The sequence below is a fragment of the Sebastes umbrosus genome, chromosome 3 (assembly GCF_015220745.1).
Source record: "Sebastes umbrosus isolate fSebUmb1 chromosome 3, fSebUmb1.pri, whole genome shotgun sequence".
NCBI lineage: Eukaryota > Metazoa > Chordata > Actinopteri > Perciformes > Sebastidae > Sebastes > Sebastes umbrosus.
In genome coordinates this window covers 4,116,760-4,136,890 of record NC_051271.1, presented here as the reverse complement: position 1 = coordinate 4,136,890, position 20,131 = coordinate 4,116,760, and the positions used below count along the sequence as shown (strand labels likewise).

At 41.2% G+C, this 20,131-nt stretch overlaps 1 protein-coding gene across 1 annotated transcript in view; it reads left to right on the top strand.

Annotated features, from left to right (window-relative positions):
- The first annotated feature begins 330 nt into the window (after window positions 1–330).
- cbx6a (chromobox homolog 6a) overlaps window positions 331–20,131 on the top strand; it is a 32,484-nt gene continuing 12,683 nt past the window's right edge. The window contains exons 1-7 of the mRNA XM_037764044.1: window positions 331–622; window positions 2,090–2,133; window positions 2,323–2,388; window positions 3,996–4,062; window positions 4,363–5,610; window positions 17,641–17,776; window positions 17,893–18,614. Coding sequence (XP_037619972.1) covers window positions 542–622; window positions 2,090–2,133; window positions 2,323–2,388; window positions 3,996–4,062; window positions 4,363–5,610; window positions 17,641–17,776; window positions 17,893–18,614 — 2,364 coding nt within the window. The 5' untranslated portion in view covers window positions 331–541. The remainder of the gene's footprint in view (window positions 623–2,089; window positions 2,134–2,322; window positions 2,389–3,995; window positions 4,063–4,362; window positions 5,611–17,640; window positions 17,777–17,892; window positions 18,615–20,131) is intronic.

Sequence of the window (20,131 nt, the reverse complement as noted above, 5' to 3'; positions counted from 1 at the left end):
TGGTAGTGTGTGTTTCTCTGTGTGTGTGTGTGTGTGTATATATGTGTGTGTGAGTGTGTGTTGTAGTGTGTATATGTGTGTGGTAACGTGTCTCTGTGTGTATATATGTATATGAGTGTGTGGTAGTGTGTATATATGTGTGTGTGAGTGTGTGTTGTAGTGTGTATATGTGTCTCTGTGTGTATATATATATATGTATATGTGGTAGTGTGTGTATATGTGTGTGGTAGTGTGTCTCTGTGTGTATATATGTATATGTGTGTGTGGTAGTGTGTGTATATGTGTGTGGTAGTGTGTCTCTGTGTGTGGTAGTGTGTGTTTCTCTGTGTGTGTGTGTGTGTGTGTGTAGCTGTGCGTCCTGAGAGGGAAACAGAAAAACAGAGTCTGGTCTCTTGGTCTCTCTCGGTGTCTCTCTACTCTACTTCAGAGTCTCTCTGTCTCTCTGTGTCTCTGTGTCTCTGTGTCTCTCTGTGTCTCTCTGTCTGTCTCTGTCTCTCTGTGTCTCTGTGTCTCTCTGTCTCTCTGTGTCTCTACTTCGGTCATGAAAGAGAAGATGGAGCAATCGGCGTCGGGTGATCGAGTTTTCGCCGCTGAAGCGATCCAGAAGCGCCGCGTCCGCAAGGTGAGAAACAGCCGCTTACAGCCACCGTCCCTCCGTACCGCGGGTTTATTAGGTCGGCTCGGCTCGGCTTGGCTCTGCTCCGGTCTACAGGCTCCTCTGGCTCCATGCAGCGCTATGGAGGCCTGCTGGCTGCGGATGCCTTCACTGTGATAGCCAGCAGCTAATCTAGCGAGGCTAACAGCAGCAAGAGCTTCATCTGTATATTGAGGCAGTAAAAACACAAAGACGGTTCTGAGGCTGCAGAACCGAGGAGAGGAGGAGAGGAGGAGAGGAGGAGAGGAGGAGAGGAGGAGAGGAGGAGAGGAGGAGAGAAGGATGAGGAAGGCTGTGTGTGGAATAAGAGAGGCCTTATGTCTCTGCTAGCTGATGGTAGCTAAAGCTATACGGTGCATTTTGCAGCCTGTAGCAGCCACAGTAAAGCTGCTTCAGACCTGCTTTCTTCCTCCTGCAGGCTGTGGAAACATGCAACTCATGTAGTGTTTGATGAGAAAGCAGACACAGTTGATGAAGGACTTCTAGTAGTTTCTCAGTGTTTTTCTGTCCTCTAATGGCTTGCATGTTGGAAAAGAGCCCATAAATCATGGTGGGGTACCATCTTAAAGTGTCTGCACAGTTAACCAGCAGGCCTCCACTTCTGCTACAACTTCTCATAGTTGCACCTCTTCCTCTGAGATCCAAGATCCAAGCCCTTCATTGTCATTGTGTAGTACAACGAAATTAGATTGTGACAATCCCATAGGTGCTAAAAAAGATAATACAATAAAAAAAGAGAGTGCAATATAAATATATATAAAAGATAATACAATAAAAAGAGAGATAGTGCAATATAAATATATATAAAAGATAATACAATAAAAAAGAGAGTGCAATATAAATATATATAAAAGATAATATAATAAAAAAAGAGTGCACTATAAATATATATAAAAGATAATACAATAAAAAGAGATAGTCCTATATAAAAGATAATACAATAAAAAAATACAATATGTATATTGATGAGATGACAGTTTTGCCAGATTATTGCACAAAGTGTCTGTCAGATAATTACATAATTATTGCACAGCATCATATAATTATCGCACAGAGTGATCAGCATGTTATTGCACATATCCGTAACAGTAGAAGCACTAAAGCAGGATATTCAGGTTTAAGATGAGCTCCTAGCACAGATGTTGAGTGACTCATCCTTTTTGAAAAATGATACTGTTACTTCCATGCAAAAAAATGTATGCCACCCAGTGTTAAATGTATTTGTTTATATGGGATTATAACTTTGAGAGCCAGGATGAGCTCATAATCAAGATGAGAACAGCATCAATTACATGAGAACAAATCTATCAACAAGTACCATTTCCTCATCGGAATATAATTTGCTGCAAATGCGTTCCAGATTGAAGGGATTTTTTTCCTGCCGTCATGTTCGAGCTGTTTTTGTTAATCCACCCATCTGTGTTTTTCTTGCAGGGAAGACTTGAATACCTGGTGAAATGGAAAGGATGGGCAATGAAGTAAGTGCTTCTCTTGACTTAAATGGGAATTAACAACCCTCAGTGTCTTTAAAGTGAAGCATGTGTTGTGCTGTTTTTAATGTCCGCACATTAAATGTGGATTAAATCCACTTTGGTGGAAATATTACATTTCCCTTTTTGTTGTTGTGTGTTTTTTTCTTCATGTTGCTCCCTCCTTGTTTTGTTTAGGCACAGCACCTGGGAGCCAGAGGAGAATATTCTGGACGACAGGCTGATACTGGGCTTTGAGCGGAAGTAAGTAAAGCCAGTGAGAGTACTTTTACGCTACGTGCAGTCTTGTATTCGGACAGAGTTATGTGTGGTTAAAGTCTGCTCTGCTTCGGATTTTGGTAATTTCGGTTCTTCTTTTTGCTGTTGCACATTGTTATATGCCCATACTTTACGTTAACTCCCACGTATCTTACTGTAAGTGCTCCTGCTTGCTGTTATGCTGTGTTAACACCAAGAGCAAAGCGAATTATCTACTCGCTTTACTCGTGCGAGTCGGACCGTCAGTATCATTTGTGTTCATTCGCTCTAGAAGCGCCGGCGAGGAGAAGAAGCTTGTCTCCATAGATACCAACAACTTTTCTTTCCACCATCAACCATGGAAGAAATAACCACTGTTGCTGCGTTGTACATGTTGTAGAAGTCCCATATATGTCAGAAAACCAAACGCCGTCACGTCTGGTATCATAACATCACCCGGCGGCGAGCTGTATTCACACACAGTGCCATTGCACCGACTGTATCTAGCAAGCCACACATCGCTACTGCGGTATGAACCCAAAATAAACAGATTGTGCTGTGATTTAATTGCAATAAACGGATCAAAATGTTGCTGAAATAACGACATTATGATGCTGATTTCTGCAAAGTCTGAATTCATGCTTTGTCAGGTCTGTCCGCAAGACGACAAGCAAACAACTTTTAAAATGCTTGTTTTCTGAATGGAGTTTGGATCAATTAGTGCCAGGCTATGCAGCTGCTCCATCAACACTCAACATAAGATAAGATAAAATATTCCTTTATTAGTCCCACAGTGGGGAAATCTGCAGTGTACAGCAGCAAAGGGGATAGTGCAAAAAAGAAGATGCATTAGCTGACACAGTAAGAAAAGAGCTAAACAAAGTGTAACAAACTATTAATTACTATATATAATATTAAATATTATTATATATAATATCAAAGTCATCTAGGCATCAATACGTCAGCGACATTGTTGTTTCTACCATAGAAAGTCTGTGGTTCATACAGAGTTTGGTCCGGTCTCTGTACAGATATGATGTACCACCGTAGCTCTGGGTGACCACAGACACATACAAGATTCATTTCCTCCATTTCTGATTCAACAACGTCAGTGACGACAGGAGGAGAGTCTCAACGCTGATAGGCTTTCTTGCTCGAGTTGAAATATTTCAACTCCTGTGAATGATGTGAATTTCGCATTGACTTTGTGTGTAATTACACCGCGCAAAAAGTTTGTTTCGCTCTTGGTGTGAACACAACATTAATGTCTAAACATTCCTCCTCCTCTTCTCCTCCTGATTGTAAAACCTCCATCTTAACTCCAGTCCTTCATGTCTGTTGCCAAGCCACTTGAAAGCCTTGTGCTGCTCACAGAGAGAGAGAGAGTACAGTAAATGTTTACAGTGAACTAAAACGGACAAAACTAAAAAGACAAATCAAAGGGAAACTAAAGTGGTCACGTGAAAACAGTGTTCAAACAGTTCTCTGTCCCCGACTGCTCTACTTTCACTCACATCACCATCTTCCCTTTTGATTCGTTATGCCTGCTCTCATTGTCTTTTTTTAGCCTGTCTTTACCTGTGTGATCTGTAACTGTCATTTCCTCTTCACAGGGAACGGGACAGGGAAATGCATGGGCCGAAGAAACGGGGACCAAAACCCAAAAACGTTGTCCTGAAGGTACAGTTTCTGATGCCTGTTTTAATGTTTTTGCATGAAGATGAACCTCTCAATCTCAAAAAGGTATTTTATGGACGCTGCAACACATCGGCAGCGACTGAAAAGTCAGTCAGGAACAGCTGTCCACTTACATGATCTTAAAATCTATACCAAAAATCTTTCTTTTATTAATTAGGAGATCATAGCATTCCGGTTACTGTAGCTATATGTGTTGATCAGTTTCATCAAGATCTTCTCAATTTGGTAATTGACTCACACTCCTGCAAAAATGGTTTCTTAATTCTGAATCATCTCCGTCAGGCTCGTGCTCAGAAAGGAGCGACCAGCAGCCGAGCCCCAAACGCCCGCCAGACTACACCTCGCTCCTCCACTTCCGGCCGAGCAACTCCTTCCTCCTCCGCATCACCTCATTTAGCGTCTTCTTCGTCCTCCTCTTCCTCCACCGTGGCTCCCTCTCCCAAACTCAATTCCCTGGCAGCCACCCACAAGCTGAAGAAAGACATTCACCGTTGCCACCGGATGTCCAGGCGCCCTCTGCCCCGCACAGACCCCCTGGCGTCCTCCTTCTCCAACCCCGGCGGCTTCCCCTCCCGCGTGCACGTCTCCCCCTTCTCTGAGACCGTCCGCATCCTCAACCGCAGAGTCAAACCCCGGGAGGTGAAGAGAGGCCGCATCATCCTCAACCTGAAGGTCATTGACAAGCCAGGGAGGGGCGGCACAGCTGCAGGAGGCAGGAATAATACAACAGGACGCCAAAACATCCCTTCCCGCAATCGCATCATCGGGAAGAAGGGCGAGGCGCCCTATAGACCTTTCCAGCCCCCTCTGAAGATGCTTGGCTTCCCGATGTACGGAAAGCCGTTTGGGCTGCAGTGTGGAGGCCCTATCTCCTTCCACTCCCACCCAGGCTCCAGCACCGGGGCCAGGAACGCCCACTCTACTTCCTCCCGGTACCAGTTGTCGCCTCCTTGTCCTTCCAGCTCCACCAACGCCTCAGCTGCTCAGTCCCAGCCCGCCACAGGAGCCTCACCTTCCAGCGGGGCTCCCAAGTCCAGTAAACCTCACACGGAGAGCCAGAGTGCCAAGCCAGCTGCTACTCCCCCGTCCTCAGATGCCAACCCTGCGGCGTCGGCATCTCCTTCCCTCCCCTCCTCACCATCATCTTCCTTGGAAGACGAGGAGGAGGAGGACGGCGGCGTCCCAGGCCGTTGGACGACCCCAGAGGGAGGCAGGAAAAGTCCTCGCCAACGCGCGGCTAAACGCCAGTTGCCCGCCGCCCCTGCCTCCGTCACCCCCGGGGACCAGAGCTCTTCTGCCCCCGCCGAACCCCAAAGGGTGCCCGCCGAGGGAGACCCCAACTGGCACCCTGAAATGGCGCCGAGCTGCAAGGACGTGGTGGTCACTGACGTCACCACCAACCTCGTCACCGTCACCATAAAAGAGTTCCCCTCCCCTGCTTCCTGCCCTGCCTCACCCTCCGCCAGCCCCGAGAACGCCGCCTCCCCTCCCCCAAGCGCCACCTCTGACGACCCCTCTCCACCCAAGCCATAGGAGATCACGTCAAGAAGTCGACCGCCATCGATGATGGAAGAAAATGTCATGCCAGTGTTGCCACTTCAGCCCCCTCCTACCTTTTCCCCTAAAGGTGTGTCCATATTTGTGCAACGATTAATGAAATGCAATGTAACTTCACACCGCCCAGCCATTGAATAGTACAAAAACAGAGCATATTTTTTTTAAATAGAAGTGTATAAATTTGAAAGCGGGCAGCTAATACGCCCTTAAATTGCCATATTTTGTCCACTTGCACATCACTAACTCTGTGGCAGACTCGGATGGAAATGGTGTTTGTTTTCTTTCACTTGCTTCGGACAGTTTATCGTGTTTGGTGTAATAACAAATTGTCCAAAAAGAGAAAACACTCTGGTGTGTGTGGGGGGGGGAGCTTTTATCAAGCGCTCTTGGTGTGATGTGAAAGAAAGCGATGCTGTTTTAGATTTCGGCCCTGCTGCGTTAGTGACAGCCTTCAGGTGTTGTGCTGATTTCCTGCCCCCCCCCAGTCTCATCGGAGGTCCAGCTTGTTAATGATAAATGAGCTGATGTGTTTTTGCACTCAACACAGTTGGACTCTCATATATTGCATCAATACAGCGAGGTAAATGCAATGCACTTGACTGCATCGGAAAAAAATCGACCTATTTTATGTAGTTCATCAATTTTTCAAGGCCTTTCTCCTCTTGCTTTTCTTGAACGCACACGCATATACGTACAGTATGAGGAAGTATTTATATGCACGCACAACCTTAAAAGCTGCAAAATAATATACAAAAACAATAAGTTATTGCTGTCCTTGCCGTATTTCCTTGCTTGACCGGTTCTCTCACGAACCCAACGCCGACGTCCACCAAGACTCTAAACTGGCCGTCAGTTGGTTTGTGAAACCTTCTCTTTATGACAGATTTGCGCCGTATAACTTCTCGACTTCGTCTAGAAGGTCCACGAGTTGAACACAGCAAAGACGCCAACCAAACGCAGCTAAAAAAATAGTTGAACCTTTGAGCTACTTGGCAGGTGTTTGAAGTCTGTGCAACATGTAGAAATCAATAGTGACTGGTGAATTTGTCTCTTCCACTTTGGCAGGTTTTGTTCCTTTTGGAGGCTGCTGGTCAGTTCAGCTAACAGTGCTTTATTAGGATGTTCTCACGTTTCAATAGAAGTGGTTCACGTAGCATGTTTCAGTCTCCTCCTGCTAGAAACTAGAGCAGGTCCAGGCTGAATTTGAGGACAAATGGTGTCCTTTTCCAAATTTCTGTCAGGTATGGTGACATGCAATCTTTACGTCTTTAATGGAATCAGTGTTGTCCATTAAAGGTGTCCATCATGTTCTGAGCTATGTGGACACAGCTTCAGCTTCTCTCTTCAACCATCATGTGTTATAAAGAATGTTTTCTCCAGTTATAAGTAAAGTTATATCTGCTGATGTTTCATATAGGGATGCACGATATGGATTTTTTTCAGCCGGCATAACCGATATTTACCTGCTTCTCATGGCGAATACAATAAAATAACAATTATTTCACATTTTTTGTATTTTAGAAATAAGTTCATAGATAGATTTTTTTTAAAGCCTGAAAACAGAGCCATGAAGATGTGCAGAAGTCTAGAGTCTTGAATTACAATATACTGGAAGATTATTATGAAATCTTTGCCCAATGATGCCAAAAAAGTTCTGCCTACTGCAGGTTTAACACAGCCAACATGATCTAAAAATTTAAAAGCCAAATATGTCCCTATGAGGCACAAGGGTTAACCTCTCAGTATATCTGCTGATGTTTCAGATAGGGATGCACGATATGGAGTTTTTTCAGCCGATATAACCGATAATGACCTGCTTCTCATGGCAGATAAAATAACCGTCTATTTCACATGTTTGTATTTAAGAAATAAGTTCTTAACGTGTAGTTTATGCACACCTGAGGGTAAGAAAGGCCGAGACGTAGTGAGCAAAGATGCATGATTTCTCTGACCGAACCAAATCTATCTGACGTCACTATCGTTAGCACAACAAAAAAACTAAGAACTAGCTCTGACTCTTCAAATGCTCATTTATTTTTTCTAGTAAAGTGCGTCAAAAATCTTGTATTGCAAACAGCAATCGCATTGTTTCCACTGTGACTGCGAAAAAATATCCACACCGGTGACGAGATGTTTGTCTCTCTAGTAAGCGTGCTGCGCTTCTTCTTCTTCTCTGTGTTTCTTGGTGGATCACACACCAACTTGCATACGGCCACCTACTCTATCAGAGTATGTGGATGCTGCACTTGTTCAGTCGATGAAAGCAATTTGGCTTTGTGTTATCAGCCGATACATATCGTGCATCCCTAGTTTTTGGAGCTCAGTTGCTGGATAACAGTAGTTATAGTTCCACTACTGATCCTGGTTTGGTCCATATTGTCAGTTTAACTCTATCCAGCGGAAAATAAACCCTCTCTAGATGTGTTAACCCTTGTGCCTCACTTTAGAAAAGTTGCTCTGATGTCCTTAGTGGACAAAAATATCCGCGTCAAATACTGCCATAAACTTATATATTCAAAATATTTTCGACTTTTAAGACTTTTAACAAACTTCAGTCGTGATCATAACTACCAAAAACTCAATAATTTCTCAGAATTTTAACCCTTTAAAATGTTTGTTTACATAATGCATCAACATTGTTCTCCTGGTTTCCAATAGCGATGCTGGTAGTGGACACCGTTGAATAGCATCTATTAGCCCCGTAGGGCAAACATGAGAAAACGGCTCCATCTGGTGTTAAATAGTAAAAAGTACAATGTTGAAGCCAGAGCTCGAGATTAAAGCCGGATCACACATTGTGGTTTTAATGGGGACATTTTGTTCTTGAAGGTTTGAATGTCTCTATTTTGGTTACATAGTTTATTAGAGACTTATTATAGGAGAAGGAGGAGGTGCAACTTTCAAAACTCGAGAAAAGAAAACTCTTGCCAAAATGTATATCTTATGCATTAAAGCAGCAGTAGGTGAGATTGGAGCAAATATGATTTATCAAAAGTTATTTTTATAAAACGATCGCTATATCCTGACAGTAGTGCATGAGACAGGTAATCTGGAAAGAAAATAATGTGCCTCTGTGTCCTCCGGTGCTCCTAACAGCATCCGCAAGATTTCACAGACCAGGACAGAAAACAACCAATCAGAGCTGACCTGGAGTCTGCCGTCTCTGAGCAGCTGTCAATCACTCGTGAACTCTGATCAAACGCTGATCAAATATGAATCAATATTCTGTTACTGTAATGCCTATTTCTCTCTTCGAATGTTTTCAGAAACATCTTGTAGTGTACTGTTTAGCTGTAAAATAAGAAAGTTTGTGACCCGACAGCCATGTCGAGATCAGTAGAGGAAATGCCAAGCACCGCCCACCAGCCGGAGCACAGCCAATAGGAACGCTCTCTCTTTTTGAAATGACCTGTGATTGGTCAAAGATTTTTTAAAGCCTGAAAACAGAGCCATGAGGAGGTGCAGAAGTCTAGATATCTCTCAGAACACTTGAATTACAATATGCTGAAAATTGTCTGCCTACTGCAGCTTTAACACAGCCAACATGATCGAAACATTTTAAATTAAAAAGCCAAATATGTCCCTATGAGGCACAAGGGGTTAATCTGTCATCTAAACTGGCTAAATGCACTGCAGACCACAAGTCAAAGCCATCTGAAATAAGATGCAGCTTTGCCTTTCGAAGCTCAGCCGGTCTGTAGCAGCGAGAAAACCATTTCTTCCTCGCTGTGCTGGGTTTCATCAGTCATGGCCCGCCCCCAAACGAAATGGGTGTTGTTGTTTTTGAAATCGAAGTGAAATGCTGAGAGCAGAAAGAATATCAGAGCGCCTGTATTCTATCTGATAAAGTCTCTGTGAGCAAGGCGTTAGACCCTGACCTTTGACCTGGTCATTTCCTTTACTTGTGGTGACGCAGTGCTCTTGAGCACATGCAGAGGAACCATGACGTTCCAGGCTCAAACGTTCTCTCTCGCTTCTTGGTTTCTCTGGAGTCTTGAGATCGAATGATCTTGTGTCTGATAAATCGATCTGCTCTGTTCTTCTCCAGCCACGTCACCAGGTTATAATCGATCACAACGCTTCACTTTTACTCTCCAACATGACTTGTTTTGTTTCCTGCCCCGCTGCTTTGACCTTTTTTATCAAGGCCAACCTTCAACCTTCCACGTAGGATCAGTTGTTTTTGCCGACATGTTGTTGACGGTGAACCTCTGCCGAGCTCATTCACTGCAGATTGTTTCCAGCTAAATGCCTGAAAGTGTTCAAAGTATTTGACCTTCAAGTGCACCTCCAAAAGAAACCTGTCCCTTTCTACACAGACTCTAAACCCTCCTCTGGTGCTGCCTGCTCTCCGTAGACCTCCCCAGACCTCGGCGATCACTCTGGTGTACCTGTGTGTTACAATATTTAAAATAAATCTTCCGCATGCGTTGCCTTATAGCTGCTCCGTTCAACCCCAGCCGCACTCCGGGCGACGTTTACCTCGTCTTTCTCAGCTCTTACATACAAATAAAACTTGGCTCCGGTGATGGTAGAGATAAAGATCAGTAATAACCTCGAAAGGCTTTTGATGTCGTAGAACGCAGCGTCTTCGTTAACACAGACGTTGAAGATGTCGCTTCCTCTTCTGTCATGTACTGGATGGTTCTAGTTGTTGTCAATACTGTTTCAATACTCTCATAGATTACACGTGGAAGGATTTATTCCAAAATGACGCATCCATTATATGAAGAAAACACGATGAAATGGTCGGTAGCTCAAATTCAAATTGAGGTACTTCATAAAAAAGGACAGTACTTCACTTCAATCCTTATTTGACAAAGTGAAAACAAACTGGGTTCTCTATATTTTCCAGAAACTAAAGGAATATTTTCTTCTCCACATGGATTTATCGTGATTTGGAATAGATTATTTCATCTACTATATCTTTAATATGTTTAAGTGGTGGATAGTCGGTAGATGTGTGAGGTATTAGGCTGCTAGGCGATGTTCTTCTTATGTTTCTTTCTCATATGGAGTAGCACAACTCAACTTAGTGGCCTATCTTTCAACCAAATAGGGCTCTTGATTTTATTATTTGACTTTCTTTTTTTTCCCTTTTGAATTGTTTTACATTTATACGTGATGTCATTTTTAAGTGCTGGATTTGTTTGGCACTGATTGGAAAAGAGGAAGGATCTTTGTTTTAATGTGTGGATAAAGATGCTTAATGAAATGAAAATTGTGCTTTTTAAAGCCGTTTTTTTTTTCCTCCTTTGTACTGTACTTTAATACTTTTTTTTAAAGAAATATGCATAATAATGTGATGCTGTTTATTTGAATGCCATTTTTTAAAATAGTCCAATATGGGTTTGATCAGAAGGCAAACTCTGACTGATTTTAATGTGTCTGGACTGCAGTTCTGTCTGGTATAATGCTAATAATATGACTTATGTACATTGTATTGATGGTGGTGATGATGAGGAAGAGGAGGATAACGATGACATTGTAATGTATCTGAACTTCTGAAGCATGTTTTGCAAACCCTTATTGTACAGATAATGTATTCAGTGTCATGTTACCTGTTGTTGCTTTCTGTGTGTTTCTTGTACAAGGCTTTTATTAAAAGCTCTTTAAAAAGCTGTTTGCTGGCTAATGTGTCATATTTTGGTGGCACAATTATTCAAAATTTATATCAAAATCGCGATATGGCCGACTGCAATTTTCAAATAGCAGGAGGCGTAATTTTTCTTAGAGGCGAAATGTGTGTTAAAATAGCATTTTAAATGAATTATAACGGTGCTGCAGAGATGTCCTGGCCTACACATCATATTCTACAGACTTAAGAAAACATCTTTGTTTGGTACAGATCCCTACAAAAATCACACCACAATCATTTGAATATGTCTTTCAATAAAAATGAGAATGACGAAGTAAAAAACATATCGCAAAACACATCAAAGTAATCGCAATTAGATATTTTTTTTAAATCGTGCAGCTCTACTCTGTGTAGACGGCCTGGTTTTGGATACTCAATTATCAGCTGCAGATTGAGAAAATTAAAGTGTATATAAAACAGTTTTTAATTTTGAATTGGAACAAATTAAAGCGAGTTTTACGCAGCTTTAAAGCTGAACAAATCCGTTTAGCAGCAAGCGAGGTTATCTAAGTGTTTGACATTTGAGTTGAGAGGTGCGGAGGTCTCTGAGCTAAAGATTTAAATATCTTCACTCCACCTTGAAGATGCATTAATTGATTTTGTGGCCACCGGGGAGCTGAAACAAAATGCTCACCTTTTTTTAAAGGTGTTACGGCAAATTTTAGCAAACGGTTTCGCTGCAGCGAGTAGCGACAAGCAGTAGTGATCTCGTCTTGTGTTGTTTGTTTGTTTTGTTTTAAATGTCGTTAGTGAAGAATCAACCATCTGATTAAGATTAAGATCTACGCCACTAATTTCTTTGACACATTAATGGAACTTGTGATTTTTAGGTTGCAGCGGGCTCACTTTTAAAGCTAAAGTGAAGATACTGGCATTATATGAAACTAGAAAACCTAATGAATCCATTGGTACCAACCATGTCATACTAGCTTGTCGTGAAGGAGGTTAAATAACGCTCCAAACTTGTGCTAAATTTTGGCGAGGAAAAACTGCCATGGCCATTTTCAAAGGGATCCCTTGACCTCTGACCTCCAGATGTGTGAATGTAAATGGGTTCTATGGGTACCCACGAGTCTCCCCTTTACAGACATGCCCACTTTATGATAATCACATGCAGTTTGGGGCAAGTCATAGTCAAGAGAGCACACTGACACACTGACAGCTGTTGTTGCCTGTTGGGCTGCAGTTTGCCATGTTATGATTTGAGCATATTTCTTTATGCTAAATGCAGTACCTGTGAGGGTTTCTGGACAATATTTGTAATTGTTTTGTGTTGTTAATTGATTTCCAATAATAGATATATACATACATTTACATAAAACAGCATATTTGTCCACTCCCATGTTGATAAAAGTATTAAATACTTGACAAATCTCCCTTTAAGGTACATTTTGAACAGATAAAAAATGTGTGCGATTAATCACAATTAAATATTTTAATCGATTGATCGCCCTAATTCCATTATATCTTTTAATTTTTAACTATCACCTGACACCTGATTTTTGTGTTTACCTTTACAGAAATAAAGACATTTCCATCATAAATTAATCATAAAAAAAGAAACTACTACTAACAACAACAGCAGTAATATTCGTGCTGTAGTTCCCAAAGCGCCCCACAGAGAGACGCTGTCGGGCCACACTGAAGCGTCTCTAATGAGGGAGCAGAGCAGCATCTGTCTGTTTTCAGAGGGATTGTGAGAGCTGCTGGGGGTGATATTAAGGTCATCACGCCGGGGTTTTCATCTCAGTGTGGTTTGATGTTGTGATGAATCCTGTTCAAACTGCTTTCTTCTCCTCCACAGCCGCTGTTTTATTTCATGTCTCCTCTGTTCAGACAGTTGGAACGGATGTAAAGAGCAGACAGAGGTAGAGGTGATAAACACAGATATCTCTCTCTTCTTCTATGTTCCCTCCCTGACAGCAGGATAACACTGGATTTATGAGCCAGATGGAACTAAAATAGTCATCATGGTTCGATGCGAGTGGCCCACATCTGTGTGTGTGTGTGTTTGTGTGTGTAACATCAGCCACCTCTGGAGATTAATCCTCAATCTAGGCTACTGGTCTCTGCAGGGAAGCTGGACTGGTGTTTGAGCCTCTGTGGTGGATATTCACGCTTCATTTCGAGACAAACAAGCTGAATGCTTTCATGTTGCTGTTTACTGTGATGAGATGTCACTAAGTATGTTTACTCAAGTACTGTACTTAAAGTGGCAGACTGGTCCTGGTTGATATATAATCTCTATTTGAGTGAAAACAGAGTTCAGCAGTCTGAAGTCTTTTTGTTGGTACATGAGCATAGAGGTAAGATAAGATAAGATGAGATAAGATAAGATAAGATTAGATAAAGATAAGATAAGATATACTTTATTGTCCTGCAGGGAAATTTGTCTTGGGCTCCAACCCATTGCATCACACAGCATACCAATATCACAAATGTGCATACTAGCATAAAACATAGATCATACATACACTCATGTATGGACGTGCTTCAATTCATGTGTGGAGTGTGAGACACTAGTTATTAAAAAAAATAAAAATAATAAAAGACAGTAGTTTCAAATACTAAAACCAGTAGTTCTTCAAAATAATAAAAGGTAATAAAAGACAGTATATTCAAATACTAAAACCTAAAGTTATTTAAAATAACAAAAGTTTTTTTATTACTCTATTTTTTATTATTATTATTATTATTATTATTATTATTATTATTATTATTATTATTATTATTATTATTATTATTATTATTACTATTATTATTATTATTTTTGTTTTGTTTTGTTATTTTCTTAATTTTATTTCAATTTTGAATGCTGAAGTTGTTTTCCCTAGTGTACTTATTGTGTTCCTCTTTAAGCTTGACTATTTAAAAAATTGGTTTATAAGGTATTGTAATTATGAACTGTAAATTACATATATGAAAACAACCTCGAAAAAAGGGTAAAAATAAAATATGAAAAAAAAATAATAATAATTAAAGGTAATAACAGACAGTATATTCAAATACTAAAACCAGGTATAATAAGGTAATAAATAATCAATTTACAATAAATTAACCCTCAATAAAATTATATCATCAATACTAGACCTACTTGTTGCTGTTAAATATTTATGAATAGAAAATAATTTTTATAATAGAAAAGAAATCTATTTTTATGTGTGTGTGAGCTTCAAGTTGTCAGAATTGAGTGCATAGTTGTATTATTTGTGTGTATACATGGAGGAAACTCTAATTTTCAGGGGAATGTAACCACAGACAACCAGTTCATGATACTGCAAACATATAAATATTGCAATACTTTCATCAGTGGGCCATAGACTCAATCACCATCGTGTTACCTCCGTTACCTCCAATTTTAAAGTACTTGTACTTTACTTGAGTATTTCTTTACTTTATACTTCTTCTCAACTATATTTTGGAGGCAAATATTGTGCTTTTACTGCACTACATTTATTTGACAAGATCAGTTACTACTTACTTTACAGATTCAGATCATTAGTACAAAATATAAATCAACTAATGAGTTACGTTCTATTGTTATGGATTCATATATGAGCTCCACCTTTAGCAGCTGCAACATCAGTGATGTTTACACATTAATGCATCAATGATTACAGAACAGTTATGTGATATATATATTAGTCGGAGATGGGTGTTTTTGCAAATCTGCTTAATGAATATTTTTACTTTTGGTACAGAAAGTATATGTACTTTTACTTTTGAATACAGTTTGCAAATATGTCAGCCTTTTCACTCTAAAAAAACATGTAAAGTTTGTTTAGATGTGTCTTACTGAAAAATAAATTTCAGGAAAAGAAGATCGGTCCTTCAGAACCAAAGAGTGTTTAAGTGGAAGTCTACAGCTTCCCTGTAGACTTCCACTTAAACCGATCAATCTGGTATGAGAGGTGAATCAGAGAAGAAGGTCATTCCTGTTATGCAGCAACATTACAGCCTCATGATTTTTGAAAAAAGCCATTTTGGACTGAAAGCGCTTATTATATCTATAATATTTTATTGTTCAACACAGGCTATTTCAGTAGTATTAGTGCTATATAAATAAATTCATTATTATTATTATTATTATTATTATTATTATTTACTTTCTAATTTATATTATTTTATTTAGGTTATATTTAATGACTGCTTTTATGTAATTGTTGTGATAAATAAAGAACCTGAGCTACAAAGTGAAGTTCAGGCGAGTTGATGAGAAGTGTGTTCACCAACACCAAGTGAATTTTGGCAATTCATCACAAAAGCGTCTCCTGGAATGAATTAAACATCACAGATTCATATCCAAGGTGTCTGAGGATGGATGTTCCCTTTAATGTTGCACTAATTAGCAGATTGGCAGTAGGCCGGTGGACCAAGAGAAGATCTGTCCTCTATCGCATGTCTCTATTAAACTTGGACTAACATCAAGAGTAAACTTTCTGAAAGTGGTTCATCCCTCCATCCAGTGAAGAAAAGAGTGAGAGTGTTTGTCGAACAAGAGGACGTCTGTGTGTCGGGGTCGGATCATTTCTGTTGGCGTCAGGTTTAGTTACCTCTGCCTCGGGGGGAAACATGTTCTTCCTCCTCCTACTCAGTGTGTCTAAAGTCTTCTTCTTCTGTTCTACAATAAATATCTGCTTCCTACTTCTACCTCTCACTGGAAATATGACCTTATATATTATAATATTATAATATTACATTTCCATCTGATTATTGTTACTCCTGCAGGCAGCACATATTGTAGGCTATGGCTAGCCACTATGTCGTTATTTCAAAGGTATTTTATTGATTATATAATAATGCACCTGACTCAACTGTTATCAGACCATTAAATAGGCGTTATCAGTCGCTATAAGCACCATAGATGTGGGTCATTAGGGGCCTTCTACGCCTACTACGTTGTGAAAGTGAAAGTGAAACTTAAAAGCAACATGTTTAACATGTAAAACCGAATGAAACGTCATGTTTTGAACACAAATAAAAAAAGCTTCTTTAGATTTAGGCAATAAAACTTCTTTAGGTTTAGATAACAAAACTACCTTTGGTTTAGGCAACAAAACTACAACTTCTTCAGGTTTAGATAACAAAGCTTCTTTAGGTTTAGGCAACAAAACTACAACTTCTTTAGGTTTAGGTAACAAAACTACAACTTCTTTAGGTTTAAGCAAAAGAAAAAACACTTGGTTAAGTTTAGGGAAAAACAGTGTTTTGGGTTAAAATAACTATAAACACTATACACATTGTTGGTTTCACACAGGACGCAAACTCCGGTCTCCTGGGTTAAAACCTTGTGTTTTGTGTCCCATTGTTCCCGACCTCCACCTCTTATGGAGTTCCACTTCTGCTCCTGTCATAACTACTACGGTCACTAGAGGTCAATGTTGTCTTCTTTTATACCTTCTTTCTGTGATCTACCATGTGAATAGAGGATAAAACCTACTAGTGGGTTTAGTAGGGCCCTATTGACCCACGTCTATGGTGCTTTTAGCAACTGATAATGCCTATTTAATAACCTGAAAACAGTCTAATCGGCTGAATTGAATGAATTAAACAGTAACTATACAGTGAAAATATTTAGTTTTTCCCAACAACACTCACAACACATCCATTTATAATCACACAGAAAAACAAACACAACCAAGCAACCAGAGAAATAAATATTATAAATTATAAATTATAGACAATACAGAGGAAATATCTGTGCTTGACCATTATCAATGCTGAGATGTGTGTGTATGCATGTCAGGGTGCAAACCTGAGGGTGTGCACTGGTACATTTGTAGGACTTGATCAGTCTGTTCTTCAGCTTTGTTTTTTCATTTCTTTTTTTTGCACTAATGTTTCTGTGATGGATTTAAGATTCACACAATTTAAAGTGTCTCTCCGAAATAAAATCAATATCAAAATGTTTAATTTTTATAACAATATCATGTCAAATACTTAAAAACGCAGTAAACATCATGCACAATCACACACAAACTGTCCTAACACACACACACACACGCACACACACACACACACACACACACACACACACCATCAATCCATCACCGCCTTGTTTGCATTGATGTTTCTGTGATGGATTTAAGATTCACACAATTTAAAGTGTCTCTCCGAAGTAAAATCATTGTCAAAATGTCTAATTTTTTTATAACAAAATCGTGTAAAATACTTAAAAAACGCAATATGCAAACATCTTGCACAATCACTAACACACACTAACACACATCGATCCATCACCGCCTTGTTTGTTCACGCTGCTGCTGCTGCTGGAGGTTCATCATCAGCAGCAGCGCTGACTGACTGACGCATGCCCACATCCTCGCTCCTCCTCTCCTCCTCGGTCCCCATGGTAACGCGCGGAGGAGAGAGCGCAGCTTAGCAACACGGAGACGGAGAGGGAGCATCTCTGGACCAGGCAGCCAGGCGGTGACAGAGGAAAGAGGACGGTGAGAGGACAGCAGCAACACCACCACCTGATAAAAAAAACATCTTCTGTATGTAAGTGACACATCTGTAGAGCAAACAGCAGCAGCAACTAGATAATCATGCCAGAGATGGAGATGATGATGTAGCCTTTGTTTCCTCTGAATCTTTTTTTGCATCCATCTCCACAGTCATCATGAAGTTCGTGGTGGTTCTGGTCGGAGCAGGAACCCTGGCCTTCCTCGGTGCAGTCATCTGCATCATCGCCAGTGTTTATCCCCGGAAACGCGCCGCTCCTCTCAGCGACAACAGCACCCTGTCACCGGACTCTCTGCTGCTGGAGCCGCTGCTGGAGCCCGGTCCGCTGGGCGCGCTGCACGGAGCCCAGTCCTACGATGGAGAGAACGGGCTCGGAGGAGGCGGTGGAGGCGGCATCGGCCTGGAGGTTCCCACCTTAAACCAGCTCAACCTCGGGGAGGGGAAGCAGTTCAGCTTCAGCCGGTTGATCTGCACGCCGGTACCGGTGGGAGAATGCAAGAGCAAGGATGTGAGACAGCAGCAGCAGCAGGCCGACGAGCCGCTGTTCGGAGCTGCAGCCGGAGGTGAAGACTGGACTTACCTCCGAACCACCGCCGAGGACCTCCGTCAGATGGTCCTGCAGCAGAACGACCAGATCCTCATGGACCAGAGGACCATCCGGGAGCTCACCGGGAAGCTGAGTGAGTGTGAGAGCGGCCTGGAGGACGAGAGGAACGTCCCGGAGCGGAGCATCGGGGTGTGGAGCGGCAACCGGAGGGTCATGGCCGGAGATGATGTGAGCTCCTCGGCGGCGGCGCAGCTGCAGACGGCCCGGGCTGTGGAGGAGCTGGCCAGGGCCATCATGGACCTGAAGGACCGCATCGAGAAACTAGAGGTAAACAATACAACTTTATTGTCAGTTTGCGCTGAAATTTATTTTGCATCCAGCTCAGTTTGAGACAAAGTACACATGCAACAGACATACTGTTAAGAACTGGCAGCAGGGTTGCCTTTGTTACTGTAAAATTAACATTATTATACTGTCGCTGAAATTTACAGCTTTGTGCTGTTAGTGAAAAATACAGTTTGAACTGTTTTTTTTTTATTAATTTCACAGTATTTTACAGTTCATTTACTGTTTAAAGATACATTATATAGCTGTTTTTCCACCTTTCTTTTACATTATCTTACTGATTTGTTTTAATGCACTATTTAGCTTTAGTTGTAGAGCACATTTCAGCAACAGGGCAATTCAAAGTGCTTTACATAAACATTCAAGAACATTGCGACAAAGTGCAAAAGAACATTAAAGGGACCATTTGTAACTTTCAGAAATGCTTGTTAACAGCAACACCTGTGGCCGCTAGGTCAACGAAAGTCAGCGTCCTGTTGCTTGCGCTTGTGCTCGCTCTAAATAGACATGAACGAGCATCGCTCAAAACAGTGAGGCGACACACGTCAGCTAAAACCACAATATCACTCTATTTCACCTGCTTGGCAGTAATGTTAGCTAACCAGACGAAGGTCTCTCCATGAATCAATGCTGATCCTAGTGTTGGCTTTTCCTGCTTCAGCCCCGCTGCTTCAGCCTCCGAAGAGAAACATAATCGTCTCCGACCGTAGCTGGAGAGAACAGGGAGACACCGGCATCCGGTCAGCGACAATAACGTTTCTCTCTGTGGAGCCCCGTCACTTCACAAGACACGGGAAACCTCTGTTGGTCTGGAGGAGCTGCAGCAGTTATTTCTGCACAAACGTCCACTCTACATTCACTAGATATTCTCAGAGCTAAACTAACTCTTCTGCAGTGTGGAGTGAGCGCGCGTTCACGTCTAGAGGTGGAGCGAGACAGCGAGAGTGTGTGAGTGAAGACAAGCAGGCAGCGGAGCAGAGACTCCGGCCACACGCGAGCGCGCATGGGATTCCGACCCGATAGATTTATACGTGTAAAAAAGTTACAAACAGTCCCTTTAAAACAGTTATAAAAACATAAAAACATTAAAGATTAGAAAATAAAAACAGGATAAAAGCTAAAATAGAATATAACACACAAGAGTAAAAGCTCTAGTGCAGCATATAAGATCATTATCTGGTTTAATAAAAGGCAGCAACAAACAGGAAAGTTTTAAGCTTTGATTTAAAAGAACTCAAGAAACGAGGAAACATTCTGTTTGTCTGGCAAAACCTGTTTGTTCTTGCTGTTCAGCCTCCTGTTGGAGATTTGTCAGGCAGCAGGAGATTTGGACTAAAAACCCAAATTAGCCATGTGAGTCATGTTGTCCAGTGACTAGATCAGGCCTGTTGATGAAGTGCAGGTAAAAAGTGCAGAAATAATCCTCTCAGAATGATCAAAATTGAAAGATCCAGATGATGCAGAAATGATGGCAGAGATGCTTTAAAGGCCTGAGCATC